The following is a 13,506-nucleotide window of genomic DNA, read 5'->3' on the forward strand; positions in this document are numbered from 1 at the left end:
AGTCAGCCAATTGCTCTTCCTGGTTCTTTTAGCCACCACCGTTACCAGGTACTAGTTATTTGCATAGATTTGTCTGTGTTGAGTGTGAATGTATTGATGGTGTTTATAAAATTGTTTACAAGTGTACCTATGAAACAGGGATGGAAAATCCAGTACAATAGTACTTTTTTCAGTACCATTTCACTATAAAAAGTACCGAAGTACCCCCGCGGCCAATTCAGTACCATTTTACATACTCTAGTCCCGCATGTTGAAAAATTGTATGTGAAACTAAAAATGCAAAATTCATACTTGGCTTCCAAGATTAAAATTGTTATATGCATGTATATGCAAAATGTATGTACCTTCATATTGGGAATATACCAAAATATGAACCTTTATTGATCATTTTCTTCGTGGAGCTCTTCCACCCGATAAGGAACCCAGATACCAAGTTATAGTCACTAAAGTGGACTAGTCATTTAAAAGACTTCACAACGATCCATAGTCCGACCATCGTTTTGATTACTGACGTAAAACAAGTTTAACATCGGCCACCAAGACATGTTTCTGGGCTATTTGTTACGAATTATTTAAAAATAATAATTTGATTAGAGTTTATGAAAGCAGAAAATCCCGTCTTTACAATTATGCAAAGTAGGTTGGCGTAGGTGGCCAAATAACGGAGATATCGCAACAGTCAGTAATACATCCCATTTTTCCATTTTTTTATGGCGCAATTTCGTTCGGATCGTCACGAAATTGAGGGTCAATGGGGGTCCCATAGAGGAAGAAGCCTATTGCTTTTGGTGATGATCGGATAATATTCAGGGGTTGGAATGTGCAAAAAAAACTTATGTGAAGAACATTCAAAGTTTTTTCATATTCGAATATCTCCGCTTCTAGTAGGCGTATTCCAAAGGGAAAGCCCGTCAATGCATGAGTAAATATCACCTTTATTATGATGCAAAATAGGTTGTCGCACATGCCACTTACCCATTATTTTATTTGAATTGTGCTGACGAGTATCTCAGCATTGACTGGATGCGTTTCAACAATGAACACATTCTGAGCTTTAAAATCTTCCCAATTGCGTTACCAAAATTGGTAAAATGCTTGCTGGGATATCCCAATTCCCATTTTATGGAATTTTTTCCATGTCAGATATTTCTGCTTCTGTTGGACATATTCCAAGGAGAGAGCTTGCTAATGAAACTTAACCATCTGAGCTTTAAATCGTCACCATAAATGCCCAAGACGTAACCCACATGAAAATCGAAATTCGTTTTTTGATGGAATTTGATACATAAAGCTAAAATGCATGATCAGGCAAAATTTCAAGCTTCCACGTTCAAAAATAACGATCCTATTCAAGAGATGGCATTTCGGAAAATGGGATAACATTGCAGATTTTGTTGTAATGACGGATCCCAAAACCAAGTTTTTTCTCGGGTTTGCATTTATTATTTACTTCCATTCGTGTGTGAGTGATAATACGCCAAAACTCCCCCTCATAAGATTAATATTCTATAAAACAGTTTTTCATTTTTTAAAGTTTTTGCTTCTCCTGTAAAGTCTTGTTTTTGAGGGTTACATCTTCGGGCATTTATGGTGACGAAATTAATACAAAATTTGGCTTTTATGGAAAAATAACGGAGTTGTTGCAAAAGGCGCTAACGTATCAACATTTGTTACTTTAATTACAAAAGCCTCTGCCTCTATTTGGTGTATTAAAGGTATGTAAAATGCTAATCAAGAAGACCAACAAAGCTTTCAACCAGTACTGATAAATGTCGACAGTAGTCAAATATAAAATTAAATATTAATTATTTTGGTTCAGATCGACTTGGTATAAAAGTCAGATAGGTGAAAACTTTAGCATCTCCATAAAAAAATGTTTAAGAGTGAAATGCTTATGCACAGGGGTAGTGGTGTAGGGTATCACATAGTCGGCCCCGTCCAGACTATAGCCGTTGTTCGCTTGTTTTTACAGTTTTTTATTTAACTTGCTTTGGTGTCCGTTTAGTTCAAATCTGGTAACTCATTTTTTAACACAGTTGCAGTTGACCAATCGAACTGAAACTTTGCACACTTTTCAGATTTGGATGACAAAACATAAATATGAAATCAAAACCAATATTGGACCATTTCTACAGTGTTTTATTTGGGTTAGGTTGCTTTTCAAATCTGGTAACTCATTTTCCACATAGTTGTAGTGGACCAATCGAACTGAAACTTTGCTCACTTTTCAGATTTGGATGATAACACATAAATATGAAACCAAATCCAACACAGGTCCATTTTTTCCTATAGCCCCCATATAGCGGTACCACTCGATTTAGTTCAAATCTAGTACCTTATTTTCCACATAGTTGCAGTTGACCAATCGAACTGAAATTTTGCACACCTTTCAGATTTGGATGACAATGCATGAATATGGGCCCATTTTTCCTATAGCTCCCATATAGCGGTACCACCAGATGTCAGGTATTTTGAGGATTTTATCTTTATTTTTAGTCCGAAGTAGCTGTCATTTGGCGTTTGGGATTCCCAATGACACAGACATTTCCCCAACAAAAATTGTGAACATATGTCCAGGTTTTGGTATAGCCCCCTTACAGCGGTACCACCCGATTTCAAGTATTATGAGGATTTTATCTTCATTTTTAGCCCGAATTGGCTCTAACTTGACAATGGGACCCCCCATTGTTACACAAACTTCCTCACTTAAAATGATGGACATAGGTACAGGTTTTGGTATAGCCCCCATATAGCGGTACCATTCGATTTCGAGTGTTTTAAGGATTTTATCTTCATTTTAACCCGAATAGGCTATAATTTGGCATTTGGGGTTCCCAATGGTACTGAAACTTAACCACAAAAGATTGTGGACATAGGTCCAGGTTTTGGTATAGCCCCCATATAGTACGCCAACCCTCCTAATTGTGAGACCGGGCACCGTCAAAATGTTGTTTATTGCTGTAGTATGCAATACCAACAAATTAGTTATGTGCTTTTTCGTCGAGAATCGACGAACGCATAGCAGTGGGAAAAATTTGGATTTGTTTGCAAGTGAAGTTGCTAGAGTTTAGGTAGTGCCAAAGAAATTCTCGATCAGAGTGTTTCTTTGCGCACGTATCTATTTGAGCTAGCAATTGACACTTGGGTATAAAAAGTTTCTTGTTGAAAAACAAGAAATAAGGGAACTGATGAAGATCTGTGGCGAGATCTGAAACTATAGTATTCCCTGCCTTACCCCTTGGTAAACATTGACAATTTTTTCCCACTAATAAATTAAAGTTGTTTTAATAAAATATTAAAACAACGACTATGGGATTAAGCCTGACTATTTTGAAAAACAAAAAAGTTAAAAATAAAAAATAACTAAAAAATTAAGTTTCAGTGTTTTATTTATAAATGCACTTAAAACTAGAAAATAATTTGTCGCTTCCTCTCGTGATGGAATCTCTCAAATAAATTTAATTAAAAATGGTGGCAAAATTAAACGGCAAGCGTTTTATTTGAGAGAAAGAATATACTTATTGAGGCTATGCGACAAATTATTTTCTAGTTTTAAGTGCGTTTATAAATAAAACACTGAAACTATTTTTTTTTAAATTATTTTTTATTAGGTTTTCTTAGTTTTTATAGGTTTACTATCGAATCCCATATAGAAATAAATAATCGGTGAGGAGTGCAAATATATTCTTAGTTCGCCTTATGGGACAAATGATCTGTAGGGGAAAACCTAAGAAGCTCCGCTAATGTCTCCATGGATTCTACTGCCTGGCTATTATTCAGTCGACTTACTGCCACCGATGTAACCAGAAAGGTACATATTTATTTCATTTTAGAAATGTTTTGTGTATTTTACTTGCATAAGTTCCAATTTTGTACTACGGCTACATCATATTTCCATATGCATATTAAAGGAATATCTACTTGTTTCTACATATTTCTTTAATATTGTAACAAGTTGAAATGTAAATTAATTTACAATTAACTAACTGTATCTTTTCATAATATGATACATATGTACATACATACATATATATGTGTATATCTCTCTAAATATACACAATGTTACTATAGAAAGCTGTCAATGATGGAACTAAGTACATATCAATTGCTTGGCTTCGAAAAACATTTGTAATGATAAACTCATAAACAAGTCGGCATAGATATCTGCACACAAAATGCGTAATTATGTAAATGTTCATACAAGTCAAGATATTTGGACTTGTTAGGCGTCATTCTGACTGATAGACAGACAAGCTTGCCGGCAAAACAATTGACTGGCATCAACAACAGAGGGAGAGAGCGTCTAGATTATTAAGTACAGCAGCGAACATCATCAAACCGGATTTCTATATGTCATTTATAAAATTAGTATTCCATTTGCTCTGATAAGCTTAGAAAAGTCACTTAATACGATTTAAATTAAAATACAATGGAAGTCGTATGCACAACAGTTCACAAACAAGCACACACATACATATAACATTCATACATATGTACATTAATGTCACCATGTGTGTATTTCTACAAGATACAAATGTACAAAGAATCTCATTAGAATCAGCATCTTTAGTATTTTTCAATTGATGTGTGGAGACAGTAAAAACTTGATAAAGTTGATGCTTCCTTAATTACATGAAAGACGGAAAAATCGCCATCACAATATCTGAATAACAGCAATGACAAAATTTCAACCTAAATTTACCAAGTCTTCGCAATTGAAACTGATGTCACTTAACATTGTGGAAAATAATTTCCTCTTTTATTAACAATGTATTAACAATATATTACCTTTAAATCAGCTGTTACAAACTCTAATAGTCGAACATATCGTCTTATTGTTTTCCTTATTTTTTTCATACAGAGTTTCCACTTTAACATTGTCGTACATGTTTTTGCATATATGAACATACAAATAGTCACTGATTACAAACAATGAATGAATGGCTGAATGAATGAATAAATTGTGAAAGAGTCAACAACAAATGACAACGTTTATTTTATTTACTTTTAGTGAATGTTGTTCAATCTCATCTCTATGTAAATGTACCATAAATTCAACACTTGTTTCATATTTTCAATCACCGAAGGAGTGACAAACAGATACAGACACTTGAAGTGTGGATGGATTTCATTACATATCCATTGATATGGATGGGTATTCATTTCGTTTCTTTCTTTATTTTCTGTGTGTTTGTTGTTATTTCCTTAAACGTCTGTATTATTCTAACCTTCAGTTTAGAATGAGAACGGGGATTTATTTGTGTAGTAATTGACTCTTTATTTAAATGGAATGGAATGGATGGCATCTTAAAATGAAATTATGGAAATTGCTCTTGATTTCAATTAAAAAATTAAGTTTTTCAAAACAGACAAAATAAAATAATCGAGTTGTTGTGTCGCATGAGTTTGTTGGTCACATTAGAAAAGAGTACAAATTATTATGAAGTACTCAATCAAAATTAATATGAATAATCAGTCTGTGAAGCACGTCATATTGAATACTTTTTTTTGTTTCTTAGTTCTTTAATTAGAATGTTAACCTCAAAATTTTTAGTTTCTTTAACATGTTCATATCTATGTTTAGCTATAACAAATCTGTGGAACACTTTTGTTTTACTTAAAAGGGAAATGGTATTTTTCAATAGTTTGCCTTCTGTTGATTTCTCCTGTTGTTGTATTGTTAGGCTATAGGATTTTTAAGTAAAAGACTTGTTGTTTAATTTTTTCATGCTTTATTTGTTTCCAATGTCTCAATTGGATTTTCCAATCATCTTCAAGGAATTAAAGGAAGTATAATGGCTGTTTACTGAACTATCTTTAACTAAAGATAGTTCTTTGGAAAGTAAAAAGGGAACTTATATAGACTATTATAGTCTTTAAAGATGAGAAGAAAAAGGTATTTAAAGACCAAGATAATGGATTTATTATAGACGAGAAAAATGCAGTCAACAGATGGGGTCTTTTTACAGGCGTAGAGGTATATCATAGACGAACAGAAGAAAGGTATTATATACTAGTACAAGGATGTATTTCCAGACAAGCTGATGTGTGTGATGTGTAATGATTCATAGAGATGAGACTTTATAAACGACAAGATACCGAGCAAAACTTCTAATCCGTTAGTCATTATGTAACCCATTACAAAGTAACTTAAACCAAAATAACTACTTATATTATTCCTTACTATGTTATGAGTACGGTGGCACAAAGCGTGTTTGTCCGACTACAAATCCGAGGGTTGTGTGTTCAACGCTCACCGGGTACCTATAGTTAAAATACAAAACAAAGAACAGTTGGTGGTGCACATGTAAGCGTTTAAACAACCCTTAATGTTCGTTCGCGTGGCTTAGTGCGTAGTGTGTTCGTTCAAACCCCGTAGAGAGAAAAATAAAATAAAACCAGTAAGGCCAGTAAGGCGTGGCCGACTTTTTGATACCCTATACCAATGTGAATATAAACAAGTAAAAAGTTCGGCCGCTACCAAAAATATTCTTAGCCACCAAAAATATTCTTAACTGAAATGAAATAATTAGCTTTCATCCCTGTTCCCAACTTTAAATGGGTAAGTTAAAATGTCACATAATGTACATATATGGTGTCTATATCTAACTGTGTATGTAACTACAGAATGTTCGGCCAAAAAATAAAGCTTAGGAACGGAAAATCGGGAGGTTTGTTTTGGGGCTATACCAAAACATGGACCTACGCTCGGTTAAGCATTTTAAGTAAAATCCTCAAAGTAGCGAAAATCGGGAGGTACCGTTATATAGGTGACCACTACAACCTTCAAATGTCAAATTACAGCTAGTTCGGTTAAAGATTGAAACTAAAATTGCCAAATTACTGAAAATCGGGAGGTACCGGTATATGAAGGCTATATCCAAACATGGACCTATATTGAAAATTTTTGATGGAAAGGTTTTATGAACACTAAGAACTTCAAATGTCAAATTACTGCTAGTTCGGTTAAAAATTGAAGCTAAAATCATCAAATTACTGAAAATCGGGAGGTACCGTTATATGGGGGCTTTATCCATACATGGAGCTTTCTTGACAATTTTTGGTGGAGAGGTGTGGTGACAACTAAGAACTTCAAGTGTCAAATGTTCAAATTACAGCTAATTCGGTTAAAAATTGTAGGTAAAATTCTAAAAATACCGAAAATCGGGAGATACTGTTATATGGGGGCTATACCAAAACATGGACTTTCATAATTTTCCGAATATAAGCTTTTTTGTCACTAAGAACCCTAAATGTCAAATTATAGCTAATTCGGTCTAGAAATGTGGCTTAAAACGTCAAAATACCTGAAATCGGGCGGTACCGTTATATGGGTGTTATTTCAAACCACGGACCTATGTCCACTAGTTTTGTTATATAAGTTTATTGACACTTAAGAACCCTAAATGTCAAATTATAGGTAAATCGGTCTGAAAATATAGCTAAAAACGTCAAAATACCGTAAATCGGGCGTACCGTTATATGGGGCCTATACCTAAACGTGGACCGATATAGCCCATCATCGAACTTGCCCTGCCTGCATATAAAAGACGCATTTTCCCCAAATTTCAGCGTCCTATCTCCATTCTTTTGGATGCTAGATTGATTACCACAGACGGAGGGACGGACGGACGGACGGACTTGCACAGATCGACTCAGAATTTTACCCTGATCAAGAATATATACTTTATAGGGTCGCAAATGAGTATTTCAATGCGTTACAAACGGAAAAACAAACTTAATATACCCTCCGTACTATGGTGGAGGATATAAAAAATTGGGAGTTATATCCAAATCTTGACCGATTCGATATAATTTGGCACATTTACTTTTAGACCAAAATCCGTTACACATTCCAGATTTCATCACAATTGGACAGATATAAACATGCTATATGAATAAAACAAATACTTAAAAACGATAATAACAAAATCGTAGCCTTTATGAATTGGAGAAACATCATTGTCATCGTGATCCATGAAACAAAAATCACCGTTAACTGTAACTTGCAAGGATGTGAGGGTTAAAATGTTTTGGGAAATCATCGTGCAAAAAGTGGTTAAGGAGAACTTACCTTCCTTATACACGAGTCTGTCCAATACAGACTTATCTCGCTTGAACTTGAATCTAGTAACCCATGCATGGAATGTAGGGGGCTAGCAGTGAATAGTTGTGCCTTGCGTTATATGCTTGGTTCGATTTTTTAGGGCAATAACCGTCTGGTACTTGGGAACTTCTTTGATCATCATAAGCTTTGGCGAGAATAACAGTTTACTACCACAGCTCACTCTCGTGCCACCCGGTCTCATAAATGACGTGACTCAAACCATCATCCTATCATCATCTCCATTATTAGACTATCCGACATCATAAAATCTGATCTCCGTACTTTTCTAAATCATTAAAACACTGATTAGCAAGTGTTCAGATAATTTAACAATTACTACTTCGGAGCGCTGCCCATTCCATGAGATCCTTGAGTAAATGACAGAATTTTCAGGGACATCATAGCATCTCCAGCCGCCCGATACATACCAAATATGTTCCCGTGTCCTCGAACAGCTTGGCATGGTTGGCGATATCTAAGGCCTGCGATAGGTCAGAGCCATCTTGACGGGGCGCCCTATAAGACATAGAATGTAGTCCCACAATTTAGGATGAGCTAAGTTGCAGATGAAGCGTTTCGATCGGTGAAGTACCAACCCTATTTGCTATGAGCGATGTTGCAGATGTCTTTCGAAACGCAAAATCATCCAAAGCGTTTGACGGAATCTCAATGGTAATGCTTGAGCAACTGGATATACCCATAGTTGGATATTTTATAAGAGTCCTCAATCTATCGCTAGCCACCTATATTGTACCAGATGTATGAAAAGATGACAGGGTGGTCCCGCTACTGAAGCCGGACAAGAATGTCAGCTGAGGCGAATCGCACAGACCGATCTTGCTGCATTCGCCAGTAGGAAGAACCTAGGGGCACTACTCCTCCCCAAGATGAGAAGCAGTTGCCCAACATCAGCATGGATTTCGGAAAATGCACAAAGCCACACAGCAATCAGTCGAAAACTGAACTGGAACAGGCCGTGTGATCAATCAAACAGTCATGGTGGCTCTAACCTATCGAAGGTCTTGATATCGCCAACCATGCCAAGCTGTTCGAGAACACGGCCTTCAGCCGTGTTTGAAAAGTTGGACAATTAGCTATATGTGCGGACGTCCGTATTTATAAGTAAGAAATGTAATACCCGTGCCTGTGGTGTAATGGTATGCACACCCGCGCTGCACGCTGAATGTATTCAACGGTGGCAAAATACCCCTCAGTGGAATGTTTGAGACATTTTTTGAATATTTCATTCATTTATAACTTTTCGTGGTGTCGTAAGACGCTCCGTTCGGACTCGGCGATAAACAGTAGCTACAATATCGTTGAGCTAATGTGAATCGGAGTGCACTCATTGATATGCGGGAAGTCTCCCTTGTCCCTTCTGGGATGTTTGTGGAACAATTATTAATTCTATATAAGACCCGTAGAGTTAAACCGATAATTCCGCAAGGGTTGTTGGCATTTATTATTGTCCTGCTAAATCCACATCGTTTACAATATGGATTACTGAAATGAGGCTCTCTTGAATATATTGGTCGATGGTGTCCTGATTTCGACCACCAACTACCACAAGATATTGGGTGTAACCCTCTACTGTTAGCGACAATATAACAAGGTCCTCAATCCGCTGGTCAACGGATAGATCTTCATGATTTATAGAGAGAGGTCCAAAGGTACAAGCGAGAACCTTTAGATCAAGGAGTCTATCAGGCAGACCTAAATATCATTGACAAAGGCGATAGAAGAACGGCAGCTGTCAAGCAAGAGGAACCAGATAACTGATCGAAACTTTACGCATCGTACATCCAAACCTACATCAAGTTCCATTAAGGTCCATATCGGACAGCACCTTCGGGAGCCTCCACTTCAAAAGTTTAAGTGCTGTTTGAGGATCGTTTTGCAATTTCTACCGAATGTATTCCTTGTGATTCCTTTTACAGTTATATATTGGGTTTCGTGGGCTTGTGCTTGCCCCAAGACAAATTGGTCACAAAGCTCTAAAAAATACAATCCTACCAACTTAAATTGCTGGTGATCACAAATGACCAACATTGGTCCAATCTTTGCACATCGAAATATTTCTCTTAAACATCAAGTTCCAAGAAGGCTACATCGGACAACACCTTCAGGTACTTCCCTCACAAAGTTCAAATCTATACTTTAGTGCAGTTAAAGGGCTGTTTGAGCATTGGTTTGAAGGAAGGGAAGACAATACCTGAGACACCGGAGATATGGGCCCTCGAAAAGACCCAATATGAAGGACCCTTCATACATCTCTCGCACTAAAATTTTTAGTTATCTTCATTATAATTTGCTTATTCGAACGAAATGGTAGTCAAAAAACGGCGGGGGTTGCTCGACTTTTTCTTGAGGGTCTTACAGTTTTTTGGGTGGATTACGAACCCATATTGTTATCGTTCTCACTTGAGATGAAAAAGAGGAGTAAATCCTGGGCTAAATCATACTAATATCAATTACTAACATAGTCATTACGTTAGCTACTAAACAGCCAAGTTTCCTGCCAAGGAATTATTTCCCACCTTCATTGCCACTTCAATTATCAGATTGCTGAAGACATTAAATTAATTTCCTTGGATATCATGCGTAAGAACTATTCTTTGAAAGGTCAAACTTTTCAAATACAATTTGTTTCTAAACTAGGAAGAATTAATATAATAACAAAATACAATAGTATTTCATTGAAGTGTTCATCTTTTCACATCGACATACATACATACATTTGTACGTACACAGAACTCATGATATTTATCTACATGTTTCATTGCAGCTATGTCAAGTTCAAAACAAAACAGACACGTTTACGTTCCGATGAAAAAGTTATCGCCCAAACCACATTTGGCAAAGTGAAAGGTGTCAAATGGCGGTCGGTCTATGGACGCAGTGAATATATCAGCTTTGAGGGTATACCATTCGCCAAACCACCCGTGGGGGAGTTGCGTTTCAAGGCACCTGTCGAACCGGAACCTTGGTCTGGTATTAAACGTTGCACTCACGTGCGTTCCAAACCGTGCCAATATAACATCATCCTCAAACAATATCAAGGTCAAGAAGATTGTTTGTATTTGAATGTCTATACAAAACAGGTGAGTTTAGAAAATGTTTGAAGTTGTTTTTCCATTATTTCATTTGATGGTTGTGGAGAGGTGGTGTGGTGGAGAACACGTGAATTGTATTTCAATTGTTTATTTATATTTTGTTTGTATTTTTTTTCTCCATTTTCTCATTATTTACCAAAAAATTGCAGTTAAATCCCACAAAACCAATGCCAGTAATGGTGTGGATATATGGCGGTGGTTTTCAAATGGGTGAAGCTTCCAGAGATCTGTACAGTCCAGACTATCTAATGATGGAAAATGTTGTATTGGTCACGATTTCTTATCGCCTGGGACCATTGGGTAAGTGAATTCTATACACAAAGATGAGTATGTACATTGTACATATGTAGATACGAGTACATATCGACACCTCCAAATAATAGTATGCTAAGTCTAAAAAGTGAGTTTTGCAGGAGAAGCTCTCAAAGTGTGGAAATTTTTTTGAACTTCAGTACTATGCTAAGTCAATATTTGTTTATAACTTCTGTTCGGATTGACCGATCATTACCAAAATTTGACAGAATTTAAGTTAAAGGACGTTCGACACCTCCAAATAATAGTTTGCTAATTCTGAACAGTGAGTTTTGCAGGACAAGCTCTAAAAGTTTGGAAATTTCTTTGACCTTCAGTACTATGCTAAGTAAATATTTGTTTATAACTTCTGTTCGGATTGTCCGATTATTACCAAAATTTGACAGAATTTAAGTTAAAGGACGTTTAATATAAAAATGTAAAGAACTTGAAAACATGCTAAGTCGACTTAGCATACTATTGTTTGGAGGCGTCGATATGTACAATGAAATTTATTGTTTGTTAGTTTTACTAAATATATGTTTTGGCATTTGTTTTATGAGAAAAAATGAGAATAATATTGTTTGGTTTATAAATTGCAATGGCTAGGTGTTAAGTGATATTTATATTGAAAGCAATGCTAGAACTCGTCCGTAGCTGAGGTCATTGAGAGAATACCAATAGTTTGTAGAAAATACCAACTGTTGGGAAAAAATATAAATTGCAAAAATGAAGGAGGATACAAACAAGAATAAATAATTATAAATAATATCAATAACTGAGGCATCAATCTGTCATTGTTTTGATTGTGTGATTTTTAAAAATGTTCAGATATTGAAAAATAATGTAATTAATTTTAATAAAATTTAAAAATTTCTTGTGAATAATATCAGATAATTAATTTAGAATATTAAAATACATTTTTTGGGGACTATCAATTTTATTGGCGGAAAATAATTAGAAATAATTTTCACAATTATAAAATTAAACATTGAACACAGCAAATACTTATGAAAAATCTGGCATATTTTGAAAGTTTGGTGAAAAATAAAAACGCACCTATCGGTGTTTTAAAAGTTTATAGTAGTAGTAAGTAAGTTTGTATTGGTTTGTATTGGTTCTAGTATGGAGGGTATATTATATAAATATACGACCCTATGATGTATATATATGGGGAGTTCTGAGTGAAATCGGACACTTTTCAAAAAGTGGTTTTGATTTTTTAATTTGTTTGTTGTGTTGATTAGAATTATAACTTTTTGATCTTTTTTCTCAAAAAAGATTTCCTGTAGCGAGAATGAATAAACTTTTGCCCATTAATGCCAAAATTGCAAAACAAATGTTAAAAAATGTATTTTTTGTTTATTTTATTCGTTTTTGTAAAATAACAAATGCTTCACATTGGTATAAACGAAAAACTTTATTGACATACTTTAAAAAATAGAATCTCACTACCAAAGAGAATGTAAAATGTTTGTAATAATCGTAGTTTAATACAAACAAGTGAGTCAAGGCTATAGTCGGGTCGGGGCCGACTATGTGATATCCTACACCACTGCCCCTGTTCATAAGCTTTTGACTAATAAAATTCAAAATATTAAAATTGGGATAGCTTAGCGCCTTTGCTCTGAATGTCTTCATTAACACAGGTCAATTTTTTTTGAAACGCATTTAAGTGCATCGACAGTACAACCCAAATAAAAAATGGAAAAGTGGGATGTATGCCAACCATCAATAGGCTTCTTTCTGTGTTAGACCCCCATCAACCCCCAAAATTTCGTGAGGATCCGATCAAAATTTCGTAGTGTGATTGCACAAAAATGGAAAAAGGGATGCATTACCGACTATTGCGATATCTCTGTTGTTGGACCACCTATGACAACCTACTTCACATCGTTGTAAAGGTGATATTTTCTACTTTCCTTGCCAGGTTTTGCTTTCGATATACCTCCTACAGAAGGGAGATATTGACTTTGAAATAAAACGTTGGTCTTT

The 13,506-nt window shown here is 35.4% G+C and overlaps 1 protein-coding gene and 1 long non-coding RNA gene across 2 annotated transcripts in view; one reads left to right on the top strand and one right to left on the bottom strand.

The window, feature by feature from the left end:
* alpha-Est8 (alpha-Esterase-8) overlaps positions 1-13,506 on the top strand; it is a 33,506-nt gene that overhangs the window by 12,320 nt on the left and 7,680 nt on the right. The window contains exons 2-3 of the mRNA XM_073964507.1: positions 10,893-11,208; positions 11,370-11,520. Of these exons, the coding sequence (XP_073820608.1) occupies positions 10,893-11,208; positions 11,370-11,520 (467 nt within the window). The remainder of the gene's footprint in view (positions 1-10,892; positions 11,209-11,369; positions 11,521-13,506) is intronic.
* The window catches only part of LOC141391901 (uncharacterized), a 72,280-nt gene that overhangs the window by 9,675 nt on the left and 49,099 nt on the right, over positions 1-13,506 (bottom strand). The window lies entirely within an intron of this gene.

This window comes from Musca autumnalis, unplaced genomic scaffold (assembly GCF_047663935.1).
Source record: "Musca autumnalis isolate F117 unplaced genomic scaffold, ASM4766393v1 scaffold_1, whole genome shotgun sequence".
NCBI classification, from domain to species: Eukaryota; Metazoa; Arthropoda; class Insecta; order Diptera; family Muscidae; genus Musca; species Musca autumnalis.